The following is a 24083-nucleotide window of genomic DNA, read 5'->3' as shown; positions in this document are numbered from 1 at the left end:
TCCCTCCCTCTTTTCGCACTCAATCTCTCCACTGTCTCTGGTGGATTGATAGATTAATAAGTTTGACACACAGCAGCATAATCAGTACGGCTGCCGCTAATAGGGTAGAAATCTGGGCCTAATGAAAGCTGACAACCCATTAAAAGCACATTGGCTTTTATTTCATTTTATTTTTACCATTTATTATTAGTCGGTGGAACTTTGTTCTCCAAATAAAGTGGAATTGGCCAAGTCTGCCAGTTTATTGCACTCAAACTAGAAGCCTTTCTTAAACAACAAGAGGCGGATCCCCACCACACTTGGCACAAACACTGGGCAGGGGTCTGCCATCAGAATAGCCACACTTGTGTCAAATATCTTGTGCCACATGTGCACCGTTGCTCCAGTCCCCACCAAACGTGCCACAACACTGTTCAGGGGTCTGCCACCAATGGCTGCTCTGATCATCACAATGTCGGACTAGATTTGAAGGCTGCGTATCGGCCTGAAAATGGACAAAACTGTGTGCCACTGAGCTTACCTGGAAGCCCTCTACCCCACCGCTGTATTTTTACTGTTTTGATATTTGACACAAGTGTTTGAATATGGATTTTCCAATCATGAGACTAGCTGTGGCTGGAGCTGGCTTACGGTAATCTACTCTGCTGTCAACTGAACTTTTTAAATAGCGAGAGCAGATAGCCGTCTGAGACACCAGCTCACTGAAGGGAGAGAACCTGAGGTGTGGGTGGGGGGTGATGGCTAGACAGAGATAATTCATAGTCTGCTGGTTGAAGAAAAACATGAAATAAAGTAAAAGTACCTCAAAATTGTTGTTAAGTACTTTCCACCACTGATGCTCGTTCATGCTTGGCACGTACTTGTGCGCCTCTGTTTGTGTGCATTGTGAGTGGGTGCCTCTGTCTACATGTTCCATGGCAGATAACAGAGCTATACAGACTGGATGGCAGCCTCTCATAATTGTGTTCTCTACACACATTGTCTTGTGTTCTCCAACTTTTTTTTTGTTGCTGTCACTTTTCACAAATAATAGACCCAGACATAATTGGATCCTGTGTGAATTAATTTATTTTCATATTGAATTCCTTTCTTTATCTCCTTCTTCACTTCAGTTTCGTTCATTCCTCCGTCCTTGCTTCATTCCCTTCTCTTCGTCCTTATTGACTTTATATTCTCTCTTCTTCTTCTTCTTCCTCTTCATCTTCTTCACCTCCATTCATGTTTCTCTTCCTATTACTTGATATCCTCACCTCCATTCTAATATCCAAACCCGTGTGAACAGGGTCCATCTGAACAACTCAATTTAAAAGAGTTGCATGCTAGGCAGTTGGGAAATAACAGTGAAGGTATGCAGCCGTTGTTTCTTTTATTTTGTCTTGTAAATCAATTATTTGCTGCAAGGTTTGTTTGGGTGGGAAAAAAACACTTTAATCTTTCGGGAACGTTAACCGAGATTAAAGAGCTCTAAAGTGCTGTAGGCACTTGCACTTTGTTTTCCGAAAAGTGCATATAAATAGAGTTGTTCTTATTATCGAAGGCCCGCTGACAGGGGCTTTAATATTCACCGTGCTATTTGACAGATCCCACACCCCCAATACTCGGAAGTGGCATTGCATTCCAAGTTATCTGCAGTCAAATGCTGTCAGTTCAGCACGCAATATGTTCTGTTCATACTTAGGCTGTGTTGCGGTTGGTATTCCAGCCAAGACATCTAGCCTGTCTTCTTCCTTCCTCCCTTCCTCCCTTCCTTCCTTCCTTCCTTCCTTCCTTCCTTCCTTACTTCCCACGTACCACTGTTCGTCCCTGCCAAACCTCCTCTTTTCCTCTGATTTTGCTGTTGTTTGCGGCATGCGAGAACATATTACTTTTCCTCATCCCTGTCGTAGTCTTTGCTCTTAATGTGCGGGGCGTCTCAGAGCTAGAGGTTTAGTCCATACTGCCAGCCATTCTCGTAAAGAACTGGCATTGGATCAATGTCTCCCAGACTGTGTGTGTGTGTGTGTGTGTGTGTGTGTGTGTGTGTGTGTGTGTGTGTGTGTGTGTGTGTGTGTGTGTGTGTGTGTGTGTGTGTGTGTGTGTGTGTGTGTGTGTGCGTGCGTGTGCACGTGCGCGTGTGTGTGAGAGAGAGAGAGTGTGAGAGTGTGAGAGTGTGAAAGAGAGGTAGACAATCAGGGCTAGACAGTTAGACAGCCTGACAGACTGCATGAATAACCCATGTGCAGCTCAAAGCAACACTACGCCACTTACTGCCTTCTCTGAGTACTACATCAAATAATGAGACAACCAAGATGTTCAAACTCCTCTCCGGGGTCAAACGTCCCAGAAAGCAAGTGACTTTGAACATTTTTTAGGATCCCACAGTGTGCTTTGTTCCCAATCCTCTGATGTAACGCGGTACTTTTACCATTTACTGCTCTGTCTGTACTGCTCAGATCAAACGATCTGCCATGTTCTGTTGTCATGTAGTCGCTCAAACAAGTCGAGTATGTCTAACTTAAAAGTAAGTATCTAGTCTACTGATAATTGAAATACTGAAATGCTGGGTGGACTCCCTGTTTGACACCTGGTAATCTTCAAATCAGCGTTTAGGGGAGGAATACATTGCTCTATCCTACATTGAAAAGCTTATTTTCATGGCAATATTGTTGAAATGGCTTTTTTCTTTCATTCTTTTTTACCTTTAAGACTTTATAGACGATTATTTTGAGCCCTTTTTAGTCGTTATGCCAATGAATCCTCCCGACACGTGTGTGGTTTGCCACTGCTCATGTACCCTACTGGCTCACCTGCCACCTAGCTGCACCTCCGTCCAGTAGATTGTTAAACACCCCCCGCTGACCGGTGCTGCCCCAGCCCGTAGGAGACCTTAGTGCAGCGACCCTCTCCCAAATTCCCAGTTGACACTGTGAACCCCTAGGCTCCATGGTGGTGCACTGGTAATTTACCCCTGCACCACTGGAGCAACCCTTTTTTGCTGAAGCACTTACTCACAGTTCTTCATTGTTTACAATGGAAGGGGGATTTGTGTGCCTTCGCCGTCCATGCTAAGTGCCTTGCTTCTGTTTGTGTGCCCAGATGTGTAAATTTGAGCGTAGCGTTGTACAACAAACACAAGATGGAGGAGAAGCTGATTGATACTGTCTGTATTATGAACTCTCACAATAGGAATGGGGATTCCCAAAATGGGCCAAGCGTTTGCCGTAGGGTATTTTGCACACTGCTGCCAATATAGTGATCATGGGGAGGGAGACAATCATGCAACCAGTGGTAGTAATGATGATGATGATGAGGATAATGATGATATCCTGTCATTATGAGCGCCACGATTAAACAAAATGAGAACGGTGATGATAATGCCATTCTAATGACGATGCCACTGTTTACCCTCTGGGTTTCTCTCACTCTTTCACTCTCAATTGTGTACCGCTGTCTCTTCATGATGCGTCTCTTTCTGTCTCTGCTGTCTATTTGTCATGTCTCGTCAGGCGCTGGACAAGGACACAGGGAACTTCAGTTCCATGTTGTACCGACTCATCATCCGTCCCCCTGCCGGCAAAGACGGTAAGGACAGCAAAGACGGCTTTGTCATTGAGCCATACAGCGGGGTGGTGAAGACTGCCATCATGTACCGCAACATGAGGAGGTCATATTTCAAGTTTGAGGTCGTCGCCACAGACAACTACGGCCAGGGACACAGCAGCAAGGCGGAGATAGTGGTGAGTAAAGCAGATTGTAGGATGCTGTGCCTTGGATTTGAACCATTTTCCAGTGCAGTTTAATTAAGTAGCTACACTGCACTTCTTTAGTCTTTCTCCTTCTATGACAAATACAGATCCACAATCCCACATTGCGTTGCATTGTGCCGCATTTTGCAATTTTTGTAATAAAACAATCTATCTTGGCAGGTAATTTAATCTTGTATCTGGGCTTATCGTTCTTATTTCTCATACAACTGATAAAAAAATGGCATTTGACGTTATCTCAAAGCAATTCTAGCTCACTGCTCTAGTTCAATAGTGGCTTTTGGTTCAAGACATTTATAAAGCTGAACTGGAAACAAGAAGAGGAATTGATTTTCTTTTTTTCTTTTTTGCACAATATAAGACTCAAGACCACAATAAAAATGTGTTTGGGTATATTTTGTAGTGTATCACAACACATTGTTATTTATTTTTGTTTAGTTTTTTTTTGTGCAGTTTTTCAGTTTTTCTTTTTTTGTGATCAAATTCCTTGAAAACATTTTGCATCTGAATGTGTCTTTCTTTCATAGGTGTCAGTGGTGAACCAGCTGGACATGCAGGTGATCGTATCAAACGTCCCTCCTACTGTTATAGATAAGAACAAGGCCCAGTTGCTGAGGTAAGACTTCTGATTGGCCATTGATTCACACACAACACAGCTCAATGCCTACAATAACCACTAACTGTAACGAAAAACACACTTTTCTTTTCATATTGCAAGCAGTAGCACACAACTTACAGGGTCAGACACATGACTGCAACAACGCCAGTTCCATTCCAACTGGATACCAGTGTGCTGTTTTTAGCTTCTAGACATTCTCTAAGACAGTGCTAATCAATGTTTTTTGGCTTCCCAGATTTTTGAATCCAAGTACCCCCTTTACCCGACATAAAAAAGGGAGTGAGAGTTTCAAACGGTGCCTCCTGAACAGATTTATTTTCAACACTGTGGCAATAACTTGCATTCAAACATCATTCAAACACATCCCAGTTACCTGGTACCGTAATTTGGGTTAGCAACTATCAGGCTCACAACACGTTTCTCCAAGTGTCATCATTAAACATAACAGTGATTTATTGGCCTACTTCTATTTTTATTTTTTGGGGGCATTTTCTCAAGTACCCCCTGCAGTACCTCCGTGTACCCCTCCCATTTGGGAAACACTGCTCTAAGAATGATGATGTCCAATTGTCCATCCATCTCTCTGTCCGTCTGTCTGTCCACCCAAACAACATTGAGATATGTTAAGATATTATGTTAACATGTCTCGATGCCTTCATGTGGACATATGCTAACCTTTTGAGTGCCCCCATGACTTTCCTGTAATGCCATCCTCAGGCCAACAATTTAAACTTTGCACACAAGATATTCAAACTAATTGCAGGATGAACACTACAGATCTTTGTGTCCCCATGGCCTTTGCTCTAGTCTAGTGCCACAACTTCTGGTAAAAATGTCTGGTTGGGTCTAAGGAGCGATAGGGGCTGCTTGTGGGGGTTTTAGTCTGTTGTTTTTCTGGAAGATTAGTTTAACCACATAAATCCTGGCATCCATATTTTGGGCAAACTGTCTATCTGAAACGTAGAAAGGCAGGAAACACCCACAGAGAGAGTAGTGGAGTGACACGCAGCCAATGGTGCGGCTGGCCAGGAATGAGGACTGGCCATTAGGCATTAGATGCGCCCTAACCACGCGCCCTAGTTAGGTACGCACCCTAACTATTGGTTGACCCCAATTTCTTCTTCTTTCTTTTCAAATATATTTCCAAATCTTTTGGAGTTTTCAGTTATCCTTTTTAAAAAAGAAAGCAGATATGCAAATGTAAGCTGGTAGATCTGCTATTCATTCTAAGACAAAGTATATAGGGCTTACAATAAGTGGTTGAGACATGTTTTTGGAGCGGTGAAAGCGCTCCCAATAGACAGGTATGTCCGTGGGTATGTGGGTGGCTGGCTGGCTGGCCGTGTCCGTCCGTCCGTAGTCTGGCAATACCTTGAGTGGCCACACACAACACACTAGTTAAAGGAGGGGCGCTGTTTTGTGCAGGCCAGGCACACTCACCACTCACTCTCACACACACACACACACACACACACACACACACACACACACACACAGGGTATAGCTACTCAGATTCACCGCTCCACTTCGAACCGAGGTTTGATTTTTCAGCCTCACCTAAGCTTACCCAAACAGTTCCTGTACCAGTTGACAAGCAGTCCACCAGAGGCCTGTCAAGTTGTTGCTTTGATCCTTTTTGGCTCATGCGCTTATAGTGATGGTTTAGACCACTTACCATAGAAAACCTGTGTAGGCACACAGAGAGCAGAGACACACACGCACGCACGCCTGCACAAACACGCACGCTCACAGTCACACTCAGTAAGACTGTGCTTGCTGTGAGCAGGTGTTTCTGGAGGACAGGAATCAACGTCGCACAGTGGGGTGTCTGTCTGTCTCACTGCCAAGATGAAACATGTATGTATGTTAGCACAAATGCAGGGTTTCAAAGCCTGGCGCTGGGTGTGTGTGTATGTGTGCGCGTGCATGTGCGAGTGTGCGTGTGCGTGTGCGTGTGCGTGTGTGTGTGTGTGTGTGTGTGGGGGTGTGTGTGTGTGTGTGTGTGTGTGTGTGTGTGTGTGTGTGTGTGTGTGTGTGTGTGTGTGTGTGTGTGTGTGTGTGTGGTGGCGGGGAGGCTTTACACATTCACACCCTGTACAGTATGTGTGTCATTGTCCATTCCATGTATATGAGTGATTGTATGCCTGTTCATGCGTGCATGCGTGCGTGCATGTGTGCGTGCATGTGTGTGTGCGTGTGTGTGTGCGTGTGTGTGTGTGTGTGTGTGTGTGTGTGTGTGTGTGTGTGTGTGTGTGTGTGTGTGTGTGTGTGTGTGTGTGTGTGTGTGTGTGTGTGTGCTGCAGCAGCAGCAGCAGCATCCTGCTGTGGTTCAAATGGAAGTGCCATCCCATCTGTCAAGAGCTTTCTTTTTCAGAAGAATCTATTAAATCCTCTTTCACACTTTAGTGCTCTCTCTCTCTCTCTCTCTCTCTCTCTCTCTCTCTCTCTCTCTGTCTCTCTCTCTCGCTGTCTCTCTCTCTCTCTGGTAGCATATTGGAGCGTCATGTCCAGGACCAGATTCCGGGGGCCAAGGTTGTGGTGGAGACCATTGGGCCCCATCGACATGGTGAAGGTTTGGAACATGAAGACTATTCCAAGTCGGAGCTGATGGTTTATGCCATTGACCCACTGACCAACAGAGCTATATCAATAAAGGAGCTATACAAGTAAGCTGCCTCAGTTAATATCCCAAACCCTATATACAGCACGTTGCTGACTGGGGTCCCTCATGGCTTTATACTTGGTCTGCTCCTTTTTCTGTTGAAAAAGTGAGGTGCCTGTCAGGCTACCTTTGATTTTGGTACAATAGAGATTTAAAGGCTATATAGGGTTTAAGTGGTTCATGTAGCTGCAACAGTGTCTCCTCCCCCTTGTCATACAGACAGATACTAAGTATACTTTTTTTTGACCAAATATTTATTATTCATTTTTCATTTTACATCGAGAGCTTTACACAACATATTTGGGGCAGTAGGACATAGGGCATTCATTTCGAGCATAAAATGCTGGAGAAAAAAAGAAGAAGTACTAAGTATACTTTATAAGTACTATTTAAGAAAGTGAAAATCCTTGTCAAAACTTTAAAGCTTGACTTTGTTCACTTAAAGAGGAAGAGGAGTTCTGAGCACTCAGCAAACATGTGGAAGAGAGTAAGTAAAGTTAAAACAAACTTTAATATATAAAAATGCCAACATGTTTCGACCGGTTAAGGTCTTCTTCATCAGTTCTCGGTCTGATCTGCTCAGATTTTCTCAATTTTACTTTCTCTCCTCCACAGATGTCCTCTTCCCTTTTAAGTCTCCATTCCTGTTCATCCTTGAAGCACCATACACACTTTTAAGACATTTTTATCTACTGTGAGCACCCGGTTGGCCTTGGTGTTTTTTCTTGATTTTGTCCAGTTCTGTTTTCAGAAAAACACACGTTATCTCAATGATCCTCTACTTTCATATGACATTTGAAAGAATTCATTTGAATCCATGTGCTGCCTATGGTCAGCTATGAGTGAAAACACAAGTGTAACATAAGGCTGCGTGCGTGTGGTTGCGTGCGTGTATAAGAAACACGGCCCAGCTTGTGGATGGGTTGTTTTGCTTCCGTGCAGACTGACAGGTTGGCTGACTAAAATGACTGCCTGATAAGAAATGAGCTGTCAGACCGCCCGACTCCTTGGTTGACTCTCTTAAACACGCACGCACTTACCGTTACGCATGGCTGTCAGCCAAATTAATTCACACACAGACAGGAGGTTACAGCGCTGCTGCGTGTTTACCTGTCCTCAGATTCCTCGACGGCAAACTCCTCGACATCAACAAGGAGCTCCAGCCTCATCTCCCCCCCGGGGGCCGCATCCTGGAGATCCGGACCCCCGACTCGGTGACGAGTGTGAAGAAAGCCGCGCAGACCGTGGGCATCACGGAAGGAGCGCTGCTGGCCCTGGCAGTCATCATCATCGTCTGCTGTGTCCCCGCTATACTCATAGTCATCGTCACTTACAGACAGTAAGGCCTGGTCTCAAACACAGACAGTAGATGGGGGGAGAGAGAAATACAAACCGATTAACTGATTTATACTTTTTATTATTTATCATTTTTTACTTCCACTTGGGTGCTCAAGTAAAGCTAAAAATAAAGATCAACAGTGAACAACAGAACGTTATGCAGTGCAGACAATCGGATGGATGAATTAAGTAAATTCACACATTGATGCAGACACACACAGATGGATAGCCAAACACAAGACTGTTATATAAGACTGTTATATAACAGCAGCCAACACACAAATAAAGGGAAGGTCATTGTTTGTGTTAACAGCAACGTCTAGCTTTCCAAGAAACTACTGCAATTTTACAGGTTTTGTGTGTTAAAGCACAGAATCAATGACTATACTTGTTAGTCCATGTGCAGACAGTTTTGGGAAAAAATATTACTGGGCATATTACCAGCTCCCTTTGGATATTTGCCAGCCTGCAGTATGTGGTTGTCTTCTGACAAGCGAAGGCCGGGTCAACTTGTTCTTCCTTTCATTTGTTTGTTTTGTTTTCTCGAGGTAAAACATTGCCGTGGCATACGTCGGCAAACATAGATCGCCGTTTTTTTAACATGGTGTGACAGGTAGATGCAGTTCACCTCACGTAGTCCGACAATGTGGAATTGACTTTTATCACTTGGCACAATGTGTCATGGAATGAACGTTTAAGACAGATGAAAGCCGTGTAGTGTGTAAACACTGTTTCCCATGTTAGGACCTATTACCCCATCATTTCTCCTGTTGATTCAGTCTGACATGAGATACTACTGTGCCGAACTCTTATTAGTTTGTTTAGAGCAGCGCCATGAGGGCCCATTCATTTCAGCTGTCTCCCAAACATACACACACACACGCTCGCACATTAAAAGAAGAGAAGAGAGAGACTCATGTCCCTGAGAGGAAGACAAATAACAATAGACTGCGAGAGGAGAGGAGGAGGAGAACCAGGGGTGTCGCAGTTCTGGGCCCTGGGTACAAGGATCCACTCTCATTTTGTGCTTTAACTTTTGAAAAATAACAGCTATAGCCTACAAGCTCACATCGCAGCACAGAGTGCCGCCCTGCAAGCTTGTAGATCTGCTATTTTTTTTAAATCGTGAAAATGTTTCTGAATATTTCAAATCCTTCTAAGGTTTTTTGAAAAGTGGTCAGTGGTGCTCAAACTTTTTCATGTGAAGGACCCCCAAAATTATATGTATTTGGCCACAGACCCCCATCTCAAAATATCTAGTTCCAGGGACCCCCCAGAAGCAAAATTTTAGTTACAAATGTTCACTCAAGAAATACATATATTCAAAGATGTGCACATATTTTCACGACTTTTCAAATATAGCAGATCTACAAGCTTGCAGCGCGGCACCGCTTGTATATCTGCTCGTCCCCTTGTGACGCCCCTGAAGAAGAGGAGATGGGGCACATTGGGACAAGGAAAAGTAAAATAAACGCAAGGGAACAAGGGAGGAGGGAGAAGATGAGGTAAAGGAGAGGAGACACGTTCAGGAGGGGAGGACGCAAGGGAAGATGATGAGGGGAGATAATTATCACTGACTCACAGGCTCACAGCTGCATCCTGTAAAATGATTATAATGTAGACTAGAGCAACAGACACACTTTGATTTGCAATTACAATGAGCAAAGCAGCCTAAAAGTACAGTGCTGTGTTGGATTTATTATGAATGATTAATATCTCTCTCTCTCTTTCTCTCCCCCTCTCTCTCTCTCTCTCTCTCTCTCCCCCTCCCCTCTCAACTGATGTGTTCGTCTCATCCCATCACCACCAGGTTCAAAGAGTGAGTATTGTCTTCATCTGTGAATGTGAAAACTTTAAAGTAGTCTGTGTTGCCTTTAACACTTTTCATTTGGATCAAATCTGCCTCTCTCTTGATTATCTCCCAAAATATGATGGGCGAGTTCAGGTTGGACAATCACATTTCAGACAAAATAATATAGAATAATTAATAATTAGTACACACACACACACACACACACACACACACACACACACACACACACACACACACACACACACACACACACACACACACACACACAATTTCCCAATATTATTCCCAATATAATAAAATTCCCTCTCTAATTTGAATACTGCATTGATATAAAAGAAAATGAAATTAACTTTTGTATGTTTTTACTTTTGAATACTCAAGTAGGCCTATTCTTTTAAAGCATGTACTTTCAAAGTATTTTTTTTAAAGCATGTACTTTTGAATACTTTAACTTTAACTCAAGCCAGGACAAATTTCTCTGAGCAGCTTTTATATTTCGCTCACTAGTTGAGTAATATTTGACTCAAGTCCTGGGCTTGGCCCACTACAGCCAAGCGTGGAGTGTTTGGACATCCATCCCAGTGAGGGTTAGGGCACTGTTGGATCAATATTGAGGAAATGGAGGCTGCATCATACCACCCAGGCACTGCCCGGGCTTGGCTGTCCATCACAGCTCAGTGTCCAAGCAATAGGCTCTGTGCATAGCTGTGGTCCAGGAGGTGGTATGAACTGCTGTTTCAAACAATGAGTCGGGACCCATTTTTGGGTCACAGACCTAAGAGTAAATATCCCTATATTTTATTAAAAAATATATAGGCTCCGCTATAATATAATAATAAAATATATATATATTTTAGAGTTGGCAACAAAGTAGAAAAAAATATAAATGCAAAAATCAAAGACATTTTATAAAAATAACAAAAGAATAAGTGAAGAAGTAGTGAAAATGGCAGATCTACGAGCTCTATATTCCCAATATTTTCATTCAAAAAAAATTCAGTGGGGCTAATCAGGAGAAAATCTACTTTATAGACCTTTCTCTGTCCTAGCAACACACTCGCAGGATTTAGCACCAGTAAACATCAGACGATGCCCACTAGGATTTGTGTACCGTTTCGCCTCTAGTGGCTCCAATTGGGATGGTGGATCTTCATAAATGAACCATCTTCGCTACAGCTTTGCACAGAGCAAATCCCTAACAAAATGTGCAAAGCTGGTAGATACTTACCCGAAAATAATTAAAACTGTTATTGCAGGAAAAGATGCCTCTTCAATGTACTATTATGTAAGTCTTGAAAACTTATGCAAAATGCAAGCAGCATTTTTCTGTTTTTAATTTCCTTTAAAAGATCTGCTTATGAATATTTAAGATTTGGCTTTGAACTAATACTCTTAGAGCCAATTTGCTCTAAGAGTTTGCAATAATAAATACTGACTGGAAAATTATGCAGTATTATTTGCAATCCAGACATATCAGATAACTTTTAAACAGGGATTGCATACTTTATTAGGTAGGGATTTAAAATGCCCCAGCAGCAGCGGACTGTGGGCACCTAGTGACCTTTGAATTACAGGACAGACCCCTTGCCTCTTCTCTGATAAAGTACTTGTCTATTTAACCTCACAACTCATGTCTTCTGTGTTGATGTGCAGGCGACAGGAAGAGTGTGCCAAAACGGCCCGTATCCAAATGGCTCTTCCAACAGGCAAGCCTGGAGGGGGCACCGCCAACAATCTATATGAGGAGCTGGGAGACAACGCCATGTAAGTGCACACTTGCTTACTTTACTTACGCCTTACACCACTACTGGGGTATAGGCCGTCGACAAGGGACCTCCAGAGTTCACGGTCACTGGCCATCTTTTCTATCTGCGACCAGGTGTATCCCAGTCTCTTGGTGTCTGCCTGGAGATCACGCCTCCAGGTGTTTTTTTTTGGAGCATACCGTGTAGTAGCAAGATTTGTGAGTGTGTGATGACTGTTGGGTTGGAGGTAGGAGGAGGAGACATGACATCCTTAATACAGCTTTATTTTATATTATACAAATACAGTAATTTGCAACAGCTCTGATAGATTTCTTCTGCAAAGAGCTAAACAAACTGCAACTGAACAAAGCAAGCCAATGAAATTAACTTCATACGCTATTTATACATTACAACTTAAATTGTGCAGACTTTCCGTGTGATGCAGCCTGTAGCTTTGTAGAAAGCCAGATCTGCCCATTTAAAACCATCGGCTGTTGAAGGCAGCTGCCAATTTCTCAGCAAAATCGACTCGAAAATATTCTTCAGTCCAACTTTGTAGGCTGATTGAGACTTTGGAAAATAGTTTTTGAAGTGTATCTGGATCTCACTCGCCCACTGACCAGAGCCAGCTAATTGGACCAGTGGTTCTCAAAGTTGATTGGTTCTCAGGATTACTTGGGGTTGTTGTTCCAAATGGACCCTTACAAGTCTGTAACTATGAGTTATGGGGGTCTTTGAAATGAAAAAGAAAGTTTGAGAATCACTGGATTAGACAAATCACTCTCCGGAGGCAGTGGTACATTATGTAAAATGGACTGATGTTGGTACACTCTTTAATGAGTCACTCTCTGATACACAACTCCACACAGCTCCCCAACTCTGATCACTGATGCCAATCAGCTCTGATCACTGATTGGCATCGAAAGCTGCAGATTAAACTCATTTTTATTCCTGTCCGCTCATTTTCCTGCAGCTGTTGTTACAAGTGCGCCAGCCGGTCTAATGAGGATAACTAAGTAAATAAAGTAAAGTTGTTACAAGTATTTCTACTTTAAATAAGGAACGGGGGACCACCCAATTCCCACATCAAAATATTCAGCAATTGGTGCAGTCACATTCAGTTCAAGTCTGTAGGTTCCCTAAGGGGACATTTGGCTTGCAGCCCGGTGGATAAAATACTACATAATCACAGCAAGAAAGTTACAATGCAGCAATATATAACACTCATTAAACCTGAGTATAAAACAGTAGTCATGTGACTGGCTGCAGAAGTTGTGCCATGGAGTGGAGATAGTGTGTCCTTCAGTTTAATCATTTGAACTTGAAAAAGAATACCAATTGAACTTGAATATATTTGATTTAGCCTCAACTAAACAGTCTTGAAAAAGAATTTAGGTGAGATGGGAATTGGAGACGTTAAAATGGTTTGCCTCTTTATTCTGGAGAAATTGTCATTTGAAGCTGCAGGACGGTGTTAATCGGAATAAGACAACTTTTGTCGGTTCATAACACAAGTTTGTTCCTACCACTCCCCCGTTCCACTTGCACATTATTAAAGCAGTTTCAACTATGGTCAGCAGCACGTCACAATAATAGTCTCCCCATTACCTTCAGTGAACCACACTTCACATTGGTCATAGTTAACTCATTTCGTGCTCCTGAAATTAACAGATTAAAATGTCCAGCTTGCCTCCCGCAGGCTGCATCCACGACCGTTGTCTTATTTTGAAGGCCAGAAGTCCATAGCGTAAACACTTCCGGTTTGACGTCATCGCGTCATTCACAGGAAGCGGTCATCGTCTAGCCTGACTGCAAGCGTCAGACTCTATCACACACTTCGTCTTGGGAAGAGAGTCTGAGATTTCGGGCAGACATTCCACTTCTGGGGGGGCGGGCAGGGGGTGGTTTAAAAAAATGTTAAGTTGACTTGCTCTTAATTGCTCCCTCTGAACTTCAAAGGGCTTGTGAGCTGCTGTAATTGATTGAGCCATACAAGTGTCAATAGCTCGTTAGTCACTGAAAGCATCAAAGACTACAATCTGTTTGATGTCTGTAATAAGAGTGGAGGGGGGAATGTGTTTGAATACACACAGACTCGCCTGATTGGCTGAGGTTTTGAACCAGGCCACCACCCACCACGTGCCCCAAGCCTACAGCCCTGATTGGCTTGCCCTCTCTGAGGGCTGGTGGAAAAAGCTTATTTAATGTGAAGGGCCAGACTACACAACACCACCACTACCAACAGGGGGTGGTGTTGTGCAGTCTGGTTTATTAACCAGGCTAGTCATCGTCCACATGGTGTTGTGTAATGGCCGATCGGTGCTTTTCAACATGTGTTATATAAGCGAGAATCTACTGCCATCCTCGCTTTGAAAGTGTTGTTTGGAGATAATGGACATTAAAGATGAGATTCCCCGTCTGCCTCAATGTTATGGGATTACTATTTTGTGCTCGTGGATCCGTGATGATGATAAATCGGCGAGGGAGATCGTCTCGGGACCTTCCGCGCATGTACCCGGTAGGATAACCGCCGTTACAGTAATATATTACTTTTCGCGAGTATACTCGGGATCGGCACCATGATACTCGAGTATTTTTCACGAGTATTCTCGGGATCGGCTCCGTATGAGTTAACAGCAAATAGTATTAACAGACGGAATCTTTATATTTTGTTTTATTTTACGATTTGGGGGGAAATTTTGGTTTATTAGATTATAGAGAGACAGTAACCTGAGAGAAGGAAGACATACGTATATGTACATTGCATAAAATAATTGTTATTATGGGCTTAAGCCATATTGTATACTAGTTAGCTCTCGTCTTTCTCTGTGTGTTCGAGCAGATGTTCTGTTTGACATAGCCATATGCCTGTTTCCAATGTTTTGATTGGTATGCCTTGGTTCAACAAGAGTTTAATAGTAAGTCTAAGCGGGAACACTGATTTAACGCATATCTGAAACTGTTAACATACACACTTTAAACCAAGCACGTTTCAGTTTAGTTATGGTCCTTCAGCAGCACACCAAGACGTGGAACGGAACTCTTATCAGCGTTGCACGCATCACTGATTTCCCGTCCACCACCGATGCGCTTCCCACTCTATTAACACCATGACCATTCATATGTAAAGTGGTAGGAACTGTCTGCTAATGATTGAATGGGATGTCCAGGTATGCGTAGGCTATAGTACAGTATGTGTGGCTGTGTCCATGTGAGTTTGAGATGGTGGACTCTTTAGCCAGCCAGAACAATCCTGTGAAGAATGGTTTTGGAAATGAACTTGGATATGAGACGATTAAAATAAATGGAGCTACTAATTTATAAAGAATGCCCTGGGCAATAATTAATTCCATTGATAAGCTGCTGAGCGCTTTGATAATTACACTCGGTAGGGTTACCGCCTGTGTGTGTGTGTGTGTGTGTGTGTGTGTGTGTGTGTGTGTGTGTGTGTGTGTGTGTGTGTGTGTGTGTGTGTGTGTGTGTGTTTGTGTGTGCGTGCGTGCGTGCGTGCGTGCGTGCGTGCGTGCGTGCGTGCGTGCGTGCGCCCGCACATACATGCAACTCAATTGATTGAATTTAAACTGCTGACATGGCTGAGTTTAGAAAGGGATTTCTCATGACCTTTGGGTGCTCTTTCGATTGTCTTGGGCTTTAACTTAGATTAATTAGCAAATCAATTAAATAATCAGAGATTAGTTTGTCTTTAGCTGAGATTAAGGCTGTGTTGATTTACAAACATGTCAAAATGTGTCTCATGGGTGTTTTGTAAGTGTGTGCATATAGCCCAACACTATAACATCATGGGTGTTTGTACGTGTGCACATACTATAGCCCAACACTATAACATCATATTTACGTGTGCACATATAGCCCAACAACACTATAACATCAGCCAGCCAGATACAGTGCATTTAACATTTTCAACTAAGGCTGTAACTATCTGTTATTATCTTAGTGATTATTCTATCGATTAGCTTTTCTATTAATCAAATAATCGAGAATCACATAATTTATTCTTGTCTTCATAGCTGGTAGACTCAAGGGAGCCTGGGTTAGGTTGTCATATTTGGGTCGCATCATCAGTAGAGTACCCTTTCAGTGATGTTAATAGGTTTTTAATGTAATGAGTCCCCGGGACCCACGAAGGGTCTTTCGGATGAGTCCCAGGGATATTTTATGGGTCCCACAAAAATTCTACGCGGCATGTCATTTTTGACAAAGTGCAGCATTTAACTTGAATTGGTTATTATATGGTTATGTTCATGTTACGTAGAAATGTGTCTGAAAGAAATGAACCACAATTCCAAATCTTACAATTTTAATACTTCCAAATAGTCATGTGTTTTGACTTTTATACCGAACCGGTAATATCGGATGTTGACCACTTGGGGGGCGCAGATAGAAGCTTTTACCGAGTCTTCATAATGAACAGCCACCTGTTATTTTATATACATCGATAATATATGGATCTTCTCAGTGAGATGATGTCTCCTGTTTGTACTGTTACTGCTTCTATGGAATGGGGGAAATGCTCTCTGGCGTGCTTGTGTTTGCTCTGCTGTACAGAAAACCAGTGGACTGGGTCAAAAACAGTGGATTGGGTTGCTTGTAGATCGGCTACTTTTGTTTTGAACGGTTGATCCTAAAGGGACGTGCCGCCCCTCTATGGATGCGGGAGGGCAAGGCACAGGCGGCCGCGGTAGTCCACTTCCCCGGCGGACCACCAAAGGGACGGCGCCGCCACGAAAACACTATAATCAATCAAACAGTTAGGCAGCCTAGGCTACATACATACTGTCTCAGATAGCATACATGCTAGGCTAGCTTGCTTCCTCCGTGTTGTAGAGAGAGAGAATAAAGGTTATTTGACCATGTTCATCACAACGTTAATCGTCGCTATTGTTGTAAAGACGCAATGAAGACCTGTGTGGCTTCTAACACGTTGTCCAATGTCCACCACCACATCTATAAACAATAGCGCGTGTACTGTATATCCAGTTGTTATTGAATGGAGGGGAAAGGAGGCGGGTCCCTGTCTGAGTAGTGAGCATTGAGCTGCAGTGTAGAGACGTGACGTCACGTTTCTGCGCCAAGCCCTGCCATACACGTCCTGTGGGGGAACCCTTTTTGATGTATCACCTAACACGCTGTGCCACTATGGTCAGAGAGCGGCCCGGTGCTACGCTAAAACTCAGGCACCCATTGAATTCTGTGACCATTCAGTGGCGCACAAAATGGCGTCGTGGATTCAAAACACAGACTGTCGTTAGTTTTATCGTCTGTTTTAAGACTTTCTACGCGGATTTCATTTGTGTTAACGTAGGGTAAAGTAGCATGCCTTCACCCATGAACAATGGTGGCGTCTGTGGACTTTTTAAAATATTTTTTTTTCGCGACGTGGTAAATTATTTTAACGTGGACTCCAATGGAGGCAATGCGTCCGTGGGACCCAAGGACACTGACGTGAATGCGTCTCTAGGCAACGTGAATGCGTCAGAGACGCATGACGCGCACGTAATGACGTCACTGCCCTTTGATCATAAGGTTTTTCGACCTTTCAAAGCTATACGCCTGCAAGGCCAGCCACAGGGTGTTCAAAACTGGGGCTTGTTGCTTTGTTGTTGAGAGTGGCAGACATCTCATTGGACTATGCATGGCAGGGGCATCCTCATATACCAGTCGGGAGGGCTCAACAGCGAATTCTGGCTGCCCAGAAACCCCCTAGCTGGTTATCCTGGCCTGTTACTCTGGGGCTCAGCAGGAGCCGTGCCTCTTCATCCACAGCCATCGGCTGCTGCTTCTCTCTGCTGTCTCTGATGCAGACTTAATGGCCAAACTCTGGCTCTGGCCTCTGCTGTCTCGAAGCAGCCTGGTAGTGGATGTTGCCACAAAACCTCTTCATCCCAACGCCACTGGCCGGACTTCAGTAAACCTAATCATCCTTATAAGCAGGTTTGTTAGGGTTACTTTTAAAAAGGAATCCCCTACAGTTACAAGTTACTTTGCAAAAAAGTGTAGTCAGTAACGTAATCCGATTACCACAATTTAAAAAGTAACTACTGGTTACTTTCAGTTACTTTTGGATTACTTTTAAGCAAAACTCGATTTATTATGACTGATAACAGTATTATCATAAAATATCTAATTTTGAAGATTTGCATACTGGATAACACCACTTGTACACATACTGTAATTCACACAAAATACTGCATGTTCAGAAAATAGGTTAGATCAGGCTCTCAACCAGGGGCGCTGGAAGTGGGGTGCTGAGGGAGCTGCAGCTCCCCTGGTGGTGGGGAGGGAAAAAAAAAAAAATTTTTTTTTTTTTTTTTAAATAAGCCTATATATACACACACACAGTGCTATATTAAAACAATAATGTATTTGACTTTGGGGAATAAAATATGTTGAAAAAAGGTATTTGATTATCACATGGTCACCTTGCCACTTCCGGTCAGAAGGGAAGTCAAATTTAAATCCCGCTTTGATGGCACACCAAAGTCTATTTATTTGAGAACTAGAAACCATCTATAGGCTCATTGTTGCAAACTAACACCGCTGTATATGGCGAATAAAAAACAGTAGAAAACTGTTACAAAAATAATACCCGATTTTGTAGTGTGTGCGTGAGTGACTGTGTGTGTGCATGCGTGCTGTGTGTTGCACTGTGTGCTAAAATAACTAGTAACTATACAGCTCCTTGTTACACCGTTGTGCGGGGAATAAGCACCCGAAACCGTAATAAAAATAACCCAAAACCGGATAAAAAAACGTGAATTTTTCGGCGTGCGGCCTTTGGCCGCACGCATGAACTCCTCCAGGTTCAGCTCCCCTTGGGATTTGGGAGTTCCAGCGCCCCTGCTCTCAACCTTATTTTTTTACCAGTACCACTCAAGACAATATTTTTCTCTCCAAGTACCACCATATGATGTTAAAATACAGTAGTGTACACCTTCCCCATCCTATTCATAGGCATGCAGGCACAGTACACACAGAAGTCAAAAGTATACCTACAAACAAAATAAAGAAAAACGACTTAATAGCTTTATATGCAAATGACTGGTACTCTCTTTCTAAGCAATGGCCAAATGTTTAATGTCCATATATACTGTATACTGTACATAGAGTAGGCATATATAAGAAATATGTATATTAAGGTGCTGTACTGTTAATTTCCAATTCCAAGCATTCACTTGTGACGTCGGCCGCCTCTCAATGCAAACAACCAACCTCTGTCACTGACATACTCTTGCTGAGAACGACCAGCATCCGTTCTCCCATCAAAAAAAAAAAAAAAGAAAATCATGTTTTACTCATAACAATCCATAGCCAGCCTCGATACAAGACTGACCTATGACTGTCTTGATCCAAGGCTAAACAAGCGAAGCTTAAACCAGCGCCCACCAACTTACACCACTTTTTCATGTCAAGGACCCCCAAATGGACACTTATTAGCCAATGGACCCCCATTTATTCTATCTCTGACCCCAATTTATATTGTAAAATCAATGTTAATTTTAACTCTCACTGTACACAGTGAGAGTTACAGACCCATGGTCCATTTGTTTCCAAACTAGCATTTAGCTGGGGGTGCATTTAAATTGTGTACACTCTACAGACCCATAAGGGTCCATTTGGTTCCTAACTATCAATTAGCTGGGGAATCCCTGGGCTGGAACTCCCTCAAGGACCCATGTAGGTCCCCGGACCCCACTTTGAGAACCAATGGCTTAAACAAGCCACCTTTAGCCTGAAGCTAACACTAGCCAGATGCTATGGGAAACTTTATAAGGACAGCCTTTCGCTTACCGTTGTAGAAACAGCATGTGTAAGCCTTCATCGATCATATCAGTATCTCCTTCTGTCTTGTGTGCAGTTTTCCTTTCAGATGGATTGTTGTAAATATTCCATAAATCGTCCCTGAACCTATTTGTTAGTGTTAAACTTATCAGTGCTGCCATTGTAATTAAAGGCAGAAACAGCGTTCCAAAATAAGATTATTAGCTTTTATTTCCCAACAGAAAACGAATAAATGCCCAGTGTTTTCAACCAACCTCTCCACGTAACGCTCAGAGTAAAAACAACAACAACGTGTTACAATGGACCCGGTATCCCAGCCAATCACAGAGAGGGATACGTCAAATAGTAGTCATTGATTGGCTGAGAGACGTTCCGGGTGGAAATGGTGTCAGCAGACCTACAAATTCACAATGCGTCGCGGTTAGACACGTTGTGAGCTTGTATATCTGCTATTTTCGATGCGCACCACCGTTTTACGACTGAACATAGCATAACATGCTGCTGTTCCCTGAAGCGATGCTGTGACAATGTGTACTTGTATTTCTACTTGAGTATTTTATTGTTTGGTGTTTTTATAACTTATTTGTAAAATTCATGAGGGGAGGGGGAGAATGGAATCCACCATGTAACCCCCGTCATTCACCTCCGTTACTGTAATCCAGATTACACATTTTAAAATGTAACCTAGGACTTTACAAGTTACACGTTTTTTGTAATCTGATTACGTAACGGCGTTACATGTAATCCGTTACTTAACAACCCTGCTTATAAGCTTATGAGAGAGAGTCTGTCTAGAAATAATACTAAACCACCCATGTTGCCTATTTAGATTTGTTTTGTTTTGTTTTTCAACTAAACGGTTATCTTTTCTCCACACTATTTCCTTTTCAAACTCATCCCTGTATCTATCTGCTAAGTTGACATAAAGAGCAGGGTATCAAACAGTTACTAGACTGTGACAATCATTGATCAATAATCTGTGGATTATGAAAATGTGTCCTGTCCAGTAAATAGAATCTGGTGACTGCCTGGGGACGTTGAATTGATTTAACAAGGCAGATATTGCACATCATTCAGAGTTTGCATAGCAACTTTCTTGTTTGTACAGGCAGCCAGGGACTACTTTAAAGTAGTACTTTCTTGTAGGAATTATTCTTGTGGTGACATTGTGTTTCAAGGTTTTCATTGTGATGTGTCTGTGATATGTAGGATTTGTCATGTTGTCATATTTGGGTAAACAGTTTATAAAAACGATAAACTGAAAAAAAGATGCATCCTCCCATTGATAAAGGTTGGAGAAATAGCAGTAGTTTCAGCAAAAATGAATAAGTGCACCACTGTGCCAATACTTTGTCATTCCGATTTCATTTATTTCCGCTGACGAGGCGCTTTCCTTCCACAACTTTAAAGGTCATGACATAATACTCTGTCATTGTTTTCACCAGTCTTACTCTTTTTCCCTGTTCTCATCTGGGCTCCTCCATTCTTCTGTCCATTCCTCCAGCTCTTCCTCCATGACCGACAGACTACAGTGAGTAGACGTTGTTCACAGTAGTGTCAGATCTGTGGACTGGTTAGACGACTTCAGCTTTGTGTTCGTGTCCGTGTATGTTGGCGGCTACCATTTGTTTATCTATGGTGTTAGCTCTCTTAAGCTGGTACTGGACGACAGTTGTTGATGTGAACCAATAGGTACAGTTACTAGCTAGTTTGTTCTTTGTAGTACATTTTTGTAGTTTTTTGTTGTTGTTTTTTCCCCTTTATTTTTTCCCCAGAGTTCACCCGTAACTCCTTTTCAAATTCTTCGTCATTTGACCTTCGTTTATTTTCTTAGTCTTATCTTTACATCAAGTTTCTTTTTTTTCCCATTTCCATGCACCAGCCAACCCCTCCTCTTCTCTTCATTCGTTTTATCTTCCTTTTAGACTCTCATACTTTATGTATGGTAATTTTAGTCACACCTCTCTTCCTTTCGGAATAATCTTATTATCGTCTAGTGTCAATAAGTGAAAGGCCTTGTTTTATCCCTCATTTTAATCTCATTCATTTCTCTTTGCTTTTGTAATTTCATTCCCATTGCTCCTGCATGTATTTTTCTATTATCTCTGTTTCTTCTTCTTATTCCTGCCTTCATTTCCACCTTTTCTTTTTTCGCACCTTTTCCATTCACACCCTCCGTCTGCGTCCCAGCTGCTCAAAGCGCGGTGGCGGTGGCGGCAGCTTGGACGAAGGTGACCGCCAACGTCTGATCTCAGACTTCGCCACTCGGGCCATCGCCGCCCACCAGCAGTGCACGGCCAACGGCGGCGTGCTCAACAACCTGCCCAAGTCCGAGTCCAACATCACGTTCCTCTCGGACGAAAACCCCCTCACCACGAAGAACCCCATCTACCACGAGGACGGCACGCTGAGCAGTCCTGAGACCCACGGGAGAACCCAGAGGAGGAGGGACCTCCTCGGGAGTTCGTCTCCGACCAGGAAGGGCCTCCGGGAGGCCTGGTTGAGGCTCAGCACCTCCGGAGGCGACATGGGCTTCGGCGGGTACAGTGGCAGCGACAGCGGCTGGGGTTCGGGGGTGGGACACAGCTGGACTCTCCCGTCGAGATTGCATCGCAGGGAGATGTACGACACGCTGAGGCGCCAGGTGGTCATGGACCCCGTGCAGTGGGAGCTGGAGCTGCTGAAGGCAGATCTCGGAGACAGCAAAGATGCGGGACTGGACTCAGGGTTTGACCATAGGCTGGATTCGGACCTGGGGAGCCAGAGCCTGGAACCCAAGCTGTCGGTCAAAGAGCAAGCGAAGCAGTTTGAGCATCAGGCGGTGGAGGAGATGGTGCAGAGGCAAAGCCGAGGCTCCCGGGTCTCTCTCTCTCCTGACTATCTCCTCTCCGTGTCCCCCGAGTCCCCCCCGCATCACAGGTGCAGTCCGACGCAGTCGCTTACTGCGCCGCTTATAAGGGAGGGTCCCCCGTGTATTATCATTACCCAGAGTGAAGGAGGGACCCCACCACCGAGTCACAGGCCCACTCCCCCTGTGCTGCGGCGGTTCGGGGCAAATTTAACTGGGGGTTGGATCGCCGAAGACAGATTAGGGGTTAATTTAGAGGCCATCCCCGATCCCCCAACAACTCCACCACCTCCACCACCGACTTCTTCCCCTCCCCCGCCCCCTCGCGCCTCCTCCCCACCTCCTCATCCGCCGTTGTCCCCTCCCAGGCCCCCTCGCGCCTCTTCCTCCCCGACCCCACCTCCTCATCTGTGGCCCCCCCACCCCCCTCCTCGTTCGGTGCCCCTCCATCCCTGGCCCCCTCGCGCCTCCTCCCCACCTCCTCATCCATCGTCCCCCGCTCCCCACCCCCCTCGCGCCTCCCCGACCCCGCCTCCTCGTTCGTCGCCCCCTCATCCCTGGCCCCCTCTCCCCACCTCCTCCCCTCCGCCTCCTCGCCAGTCGCCCCCGCCGCCTCCCCTGCCCCCCCGCGTGTCTTCCCCCCCACCACCTCCTCCCCCGTCGTCCCCCCCTCCCCCACCTCCCCGTGCCTCCTGTCCGCCTCCTCATCCGCCGCCATTCCCCCCTCCTCCTCCCAAGCCGTCCCACTCCAGCGACATGGAGGCTCCCGCCACGCCCCAACAACCCCCTTCTCCCCCGCCGGTTCCTCCACCTCCACCTCCTCCCCCGCTGCCTCCGCCTCTGTCCCCCTCCCTCCTGCGCCCCTCCACCTTCGTCCTGCCCTCGCTGGCGGAGGCGCAGCCACTGCGGCCCGTCTCCCTCCGCCCGCCGCCTCCGCCTCTCCCGGCCGAGCCGGAGCCTCCCCGCAAGGAGCTGAAGGGCATCCTGAAGAACATCCAGAACATCGCCGAGATCGAGAAGTCGGTGGCCAACATGTTCAGCCAGATCGACCAGAAGCAGATACCGCTCAGGAAGGTCGTCAAGAGCCAGACCTCCGTGGAGTCCACGAGTTCCCTCGACGCCCCCGTGGAAGGAGGCGAAGCGGGGAAGGATGAAGGAGGCGCGGTAGGAGGAGGGGCGAAGGATGCTGCCCCTCCTCCACCGCCTCCTCCACCTCCTCCATGTCCTCCTCAGATTCAGCGCAACCCGAATATGAACTCTGTTGTGGTGGAGTTGGAGCAGCGATTCCCCTCCCAGTCCACAGTATTGTAGGGCCTCCATCTCCCTCTGACGGAACTTCCGTTCCGTTGATGTGAAGAGTGCATACAGTATAATTACGTACTGTATGTGCGGAGGAACTGCTGAACGTTGTTAGCCAGCGCTACGGATGAGCTTTCAGGGGGACAGTGGTTCAAAATATCTCTGTGGGATTCTAGAGTGATTTCATGGTATGATGGAAGGAAGAGAATGCTCTAA

At 44.7% G+C, this 24083-nt stretch overlaps 1 protein-coding gene across 1 annotated transcript in view; it reads left to right on the top strand.

The window, feature by feature from the left end:
• The window catches only part of pcdh15b (protocadherin-related 15b), a gene marked incomplete at both ends in the record, with an annotated part of 204786 nt that extends 180907 nt beyond the window's left edge, over nt 1-23879 (top strand). Inside the window, 7 exons of the mRNA XM_080747787.1 lie at nt 3486-3716; nt 4271-4359; nt 6852-7028; nt 8145-8363; nt 11829-11939; nt 21911-22880; nt 23169-23879. Of these exons, the coding sequence (XP_080603913.1) occupies nt 3486-3716; nt 4271-4359; nt 6852-7028; nt 8145-8363; nt 11829-11939; nt 21911-22880; nt 23169-23879 (2508 nt within the window). The remainder of the gene's footprint in view (nt 1-3485; nt 3717-4270; nt 4360-6851; nt 7029-8144; nt 8364-11828; nt 11940-21910; nt 22881-23168) is intronic.
• Nucleotides 23880-24083: the final 204 nt, after the last annotated feature.

Source organism: Nannobrachium achirus (genome assembly GCF_963921795.1).
Source record: "Nannobrachium achirus genome assembly, chromosome: 18".
Taxonomy (NCBI): Eukaryota; Metazoa; Chordata; class Actinopteri; order Myctophiformes; family Myctophidae; genus Nannobrachium; species Nannobrachium achirus.
The sequence above is the reverse complement of the archived record's forward strand: the minus strand, read 5'-3'. Positions and strand labels throughout refer to the sequence as shown.